At 37.6% G+C, this 6,000-nt stretch overlaps 1 protein-coding gene across 1 annotated transcript in view; it reads right to left on the bottom strand.

Annotated features, from left to right (window-relative positions):
* Positions 1–204: 204 nt before the first annotated feature.
* Positions 205–6,000, bottom strand: part of BTBD16 (BTB domain containing 16) — a gene marked incomplete at both ends in the record, with an annotated part of 37,288 nt that continues 31,492 nt past the window's right edge. Inside the window, 4 exons of the mRNA XM_083364891.1 lie at positions 205–273; positions 1,793–1,981; positions 3,438–3,536; positions 5,272–5,349. Coding sequence (XP_083221017.1) covers positions 205–273; positions 1,793–1,981; positions 3,438–3,536; positions 5,272–5,349 — 435 coding nt within the window. The remainder of the gene's footprint in view (positions 274–1,792; positions 1,982–3,437; positions 3,537–5,271; positions 5,350–6,000) is intronic.

The following is a 6,000-nucleotide window of genomic DNA, read 5'->3' as shown; positions in this document are numbered from 1 at the left end:
AAGTCCACGAGTCATAAAAGAGCCAAGGTTGCCTACCCCTGGATAAGGTCAATGTCCCAGTGAGTTGAATATGATGAGAGACGGTACAATTTATTTTCGTGCTATAGAAACTGTAGTCATTTGCGGGAACATCTCCAATGCTAACTCTCCTTTGTTTGCTAGATGTCAGAATGAATTCACTGATAGAGGAACAGACGTGATCTTTTAAGATGATGGGAAAAGAAGCGAAAATGTCACATAGATGGGAACCGGTGGTATTCTTGCTTTCAAGATCTATGTTGGGAGGGAAAAGAGGAAGGGTTATCATGTGTCTACTTATGGGACCAATAAGACAAAAAATGATTTTCTTTTTTGCTAGAAAATGAGATACACCTGCAAATATTCACTCAGCTTGCCTAGAAAGATAATATCTAATGCAGGGGTAACTGGCTGGGGAATTCTGTCCACAGGTCTTAAAGTTGCCAAGGTTGGGCACCTCTGATTTGAAGAATTGCTTCTTTTCATTTTAACCTTAATAATAACCTTGACCTTTGTTGGAAAAGCTCCCCTTTCTGACAGAACCTCCTCCTATGGGAACTTTGCCTTATTTCACTCTGATGGTTTCTTAGTAATGCATAAGCTTGAATTAGCGTGTAGACTATCCATGGTCTAGGTAGGAGAGCCATCCCCGACTTTTCTGGCTCTGCAGACCAGCAGCAGCAGTGGTGGAGAGAGGAAGCTTTCGCTCATATGCATGCCGCTTGCGCAAATGGAGCTTCGCATGCAGCTTGTGTGGCCCCAGTTCCCAATGGGCCGTGGACCAGTTCTGGGCCATGAACTGGGGATTGGGGACCCTGGTGTAAGAAATAAAGGAAGCTCTGGTGCCCATCCTAACAGGGTCGGGACCCTGAGATTGACGTGCTCAGTTGCAGGCCCTCTCAAAGAGCAGAAGTGCTCCTCCTTTACGTTTAATTTAATAATATTTCTATACCGCCCTTCTCCCGAAGGACTCAGGGCGGTGAACAGGGCAAGAATAAAAATACAGGATTACAAAAGTTAAAAAATGATTAAATACATGCCCATACACTAAAAATACATCTTAAAACCCCAATAAAATGACAATAACAACCCCCCCCCAGTCCCCTCATCAGGCCAGGCCAGCTTGTTCAAAACGTTGTTAAAGAAACAGTGAATAAGACCCTTTTTTAGAAGGACATTTGGGGAGGACAAACTTATCTAACTGTGGTAATTGTTCTTTTAATAGTATTTATGTTTTTATTTGTTGTGGATTGTTCCTGATTTCATGAATCTTTTGTGGACCTTGTGATTTGATGAGCCCTTTTTCTTTCATTTATAGTAGGTCGCCAAATCAACGGAAGCGGCAACATACAAATTGTTTATTTAAGTAATCAGATGTAACCGGGCATGTTTTAAATATTGTGTTTTCTGCTCTGTCTTGATTTGTTTTTTCCATCATGTGAATTTATATTGTCTAGTCCTATTTCAAAATTATTGTTCAAAACCATCTCTAAGACATTTTAATTGAGAAGTGCATTATAATTATTTCACACATTTACACAAATATTTTGTAATTGTTTAAAAAGTGTCCGAATAACTGCATTTTTTGTCTTGCACTTTATTCCCATGTAATCCTTAGATCACAGTTCATGTGATCCAGGCCTTTGCCTACAAAGTTATTTTTCTTAAATAACCCAGAAGGCCCAAGAGATTACTGAAGCTCTGTCCTGATTTCACTGTTTACCACAAAAAAAGTTTTAAGGTAATTAGTATATTTCTTTTGCTTTTTCCTCACCTTGCTTTTAGAAGAAGGTTTCTTAACTCCAAACCTTTGAGTAAGCCTTTCTGTGGTGAATTCTTCCCACTTTTCATCTATTTGGCACTGTGCTTTTATTTCATACGTAACTTCCCGTTCTTTCTGTAAACTGACAGGACTACGCTCAGCAGTAAAGTAAGAAATAATTGGATCTGCATGTCTGACTCTCTGAAATGACAGGGGGTGGGGTGTCAGTTCAGCTCTTTCCTCACCGAGGTCTATTTGCTGAAGTTATTCAAAAGCCTTTACTAATAAAACGCTAACATATGACAGGATATTGTCACTCCGCTGGCACTATTTAAGGATTTCATGAACTTTTTTTTAATAGAGAGAGATTATTTTGGCAAGAAATGCAAGGGGGGAGGAAGATTAAGCAGAGTGATGGGAACAAAGATCAGGAGAGAAAAACAGTATAAAATTTCTCTTTTTCTAATGCTGCCTAGGGCCCTCTTTCAGCACATTATCACAGGGCATCCTGAGTCATATGACCAAGCATAACCAATCATCTCTGCATACCAAGGTGTAAACCTAAGGCCTGGATCTGATCTTGAAATAACAGATCAGCTGAGGAAATCATTGGGGTCAAGAGAGGACCAGTCACCCTGCTACACACCTTGATCACACAATACAGAACTTCAAGAGAAGCACGTGTCAGTGTTGTTCAATATGACACTCTTAAGATAAGTTGTGCCTTAATTCCTAGAATTCTTGACCAGTGCAAACAACTTATCTGGAGAGCATCTGAGTAGGGAAAGTGAGCTTACTAGATCTGCAAATATCTAGCTATCTAGACATAAATGGAACATAAACTACCAAAATATTTTCCCATGTGAAAGCCTATAAAATAAATGGATACTGCCCCAGAGCCCGCACACATACACATGCAAAAATTTCGGCAAGGCTCCATTATTTCTTTCCTCCTTACTGCCAAAAATATTAAAGGTATAATCTTCTTTGTGTTTTTTATCATGTTGAATGCATATTCTAGCTCAATTTTTTTAAATTCATGTTTATTTATTCAAATAAAAATGTTGAAAATCATTTGATGCCACAGCATGTTCTGTCTATTCTGCTAGTGGTCCCCAACCTTTCTGGCACCAGAGACCAGTTTTGGAAGAAAAAAATGTCTTCCATGGGGGAGAGGTGATGGTTTCATGTGCAACCTAGATCTTGTGCATGCACAGATGAACCTTTGCTCACTCATGCACCACTTGTGCGGCCCCAGTCCTAACAGGTTACAGATCGATACCGGTCCACTACCCAGGATTTGTGGACCCCTGTGCTAGAGGCTTCTTCCTCTCCCGATCCTTTATTCAAAATTCATTAGATTAAAAAAAATCCTTAACATGGGACTTACTATATAAGGAAGAGGCAAAGCCACAAATACTAAGCACTTAAGTGATTTCTTTTCAGGTAGACATATGTAGATTATTGTTCCCCAAGCTAATTTGCTCATTATACGAGAATATATTTTCATCTTCCACTATCAACCTAAGTCAAAATAGCTAAAGTTATCCTTCTGGGTGTAGATGATAATCGCCTACAGACTGTATAATACTTTCAAACAAATAAATAGTTCGAATATTACTTTGAACCTCAAGGATCATAGAAATGCTGTTCTTACTTTCATGTAAAAACTGTATGCTGAAGCGTCATGTTTTATTGCTTTTAGCTCAAAGAAGAATCCATAAATGGAAATTACTTCTGCATGATATCTTGGTTCCTGAAATAATCGGCATGTTAATGTATATAAATAAAGGCATGCTATTCTAGGGTCTTAAAATATCAGAAAAGGATCAGTTATGACAAATAAATAACTCATTAATGCCTCATTAATTCTCTATGGGAAAATTTGCATCCTTTTACTACTTGTTTCCTGTATCATTGTCCACAAATAATGTAAGTTATTAACTGAGATTCCATTCATGTATATATTACATTTGTATGTGTATATATAGTTTGTAAATATCCCAAATTCTTCAAAAAATATTGTTGGAAGAATAAGAAAAATACAGGGACTAATCTAACCAAACTTAAGCATTTTGATGTCTCATTCAGTTCGGCGAGAGAATTTAGCATGTGCTTAAGATTAAAATACTTATTTTTCCTCAAAGTAATCCCACCAAATTCATTAGGACTTCTAACAGATATATCTAGTATAGCATTGCAATATCATTTTCTCATCATTGTAAAATCATTGCAATGCAAACCTATATGTGTTTATGCAGAAGTCAGTTGCATAAATTTAATGGGATTTATTCTTTAATCGAATGCGTGTAGGATATATCTTACGTACATTTAATTTGTAAGTATACAAGTTTTTGAATCTCTTTGGGTAGAATTAAGAATTAAGAGCCTTGGTGGAGCAGTGGGCTGATGCCTCCTTAAGTAACACCAGCTGCCTGCAATTAGTGCAGGTTCGCATCCCACCAGGCTCAAGGTTGACTCAGCCTTCCATCCTTCCAAGGTAGGTAAAATGAGGACCCAGATTGTTGGGGGCAATTAAGCTGACTTTGTAATAATGCCGCTTGGGGGTGTGTGTGAAAGCCCTAATAAGCAGGCATATACATAGAATGAAGGCTACTGCTAAGTTTGTAGGCCGCCCTGAGTCTTCGGAGAAGGGCGGGATATAAATGGAATTAAAAATAAAAATAAATAAATAAATACAGAAGTATAATCTTGTTCTTAATTTATCTTTGAAGGATGTAGACAAATTTAATTAAAATTCTTTATAAATTCTATAAAGAATGTATATATTGAACCAATTGCACTTTGTAGATGTTAGTAGAGGTAGATACCCATGGTATATCGGAGGTCGTGACCCTTTGAGAGCTGTATGCAACGAAATTTCATTTTGATGTATGCCGATTGGTGTACATTCAAAGTGACAATAAAGTTATCATGTTAATCCATCCTTCCGAGGTAGGTAAAATGAGGACCCAGATTGTTGGGGGCAATAAGCTGACTTTGTAATAATGCCGCTTGGGGTGTGTGTGAAAGCCCTAATAAGCAGGCATATACATAGAATGAAGGCTACTGCTAAGCTTGTAAGCTGCCCTGAGTCTTCGGAGAAGGGCGGGATATAAATGTAATAAAAAAAATTATGATAAAAACAAATAAATTTTAAAGCTTCCATAAACATAGTTGCTGTCAAAATAATGAACATTTTTTTTCTTTTTTGTTAAAAACAGCAGAATGAAAATCCCAATGCCCTGCAGATATATGTTACAGTATGATCTCTATCGCCCACCTTCAATTTGCCAATTATAGGTGGGATGTTAGTTGAAAATTTCTACAGTGTAGATAGATTAGGGATAAATTGTATTGCAGTCTGTTTCTTTGGTTTCAGCAGTGCACTTTATTCCCATCAATATTGCCCTGGAAGATTGTGTAAGAGATTCTGTTGACTGCATTTTGTCATTTCTCCCACTTAATTTAGCAAGTTCTTCACAGCTTACCTGCGTGAGCATAAGACCAAATCTCACTGCCTGGGTGTTAAAGTCTGCCTGAAAGGCCATGTCACCACCATTCTCTAGCTGAAAGGAAAATAAAATCTTTCATATTATAGCATCCATAAATTTGGTACTTTTATTTAAATATATTATACAATAAAATTGAACAGAAAATGCAATTGAACCTTAGCTGTATGATAATTTTCTTATCAGTTTTTATAAAATGTCACAAGTTTCTGTTTTGGACAGCATTTATAATTGTTTACATCTTACATCATTGTTCCGTATGTCACACTAGTATGACCTGCTTATGTGAGTCGTGGCATAGGGAAGTTCAGTATGTCATGCAAACTTCAAAACTTATCTAAGTGACCCAAAAGATCATGAGCTTGCCCATCTGAAATTTTGTAAGATTTGGGCAAACACAGACATTTTGCAGATTTTAGAGTTCCGCTAAGTTCTGCTAAGACATGGGTACAATATATTGTCACCCATATCACGATCACCTGTAATACTCTCACAAATGACCAAAGGATTATTTCTGCCCTTTATAATGTCTTGTAGAATAATTTAACGATATATTGACACAACAATAGTTGGATGACTCTAGAACAGACATGTCAAACTCACGACACCACGTGACGTCACGAGACGTATCAGGATTGTTTTACCATTGTCAGCAATGGGGTGGGCATGGCTTCCGGATGATACATCCAGCCCGCGGGCTGGCAGTTT

This window comes from Vipera ursinii (genome assembly GCF_947247035.1).
Source record: "Vipera ursinii genome assembly, chromosome: 5".
NCBI classification, from domain to species: Eukaryota; Metazoa; Chordata; class Lepidosauria; order Squamata; family Viperidae; genus Vipera; species Vipera ursinii.
The sequence above is the reverse complement of the archived record's forward strand: the minus strand, read 5'-3'. Positions and strand labels throughout refer to the sequence as shown.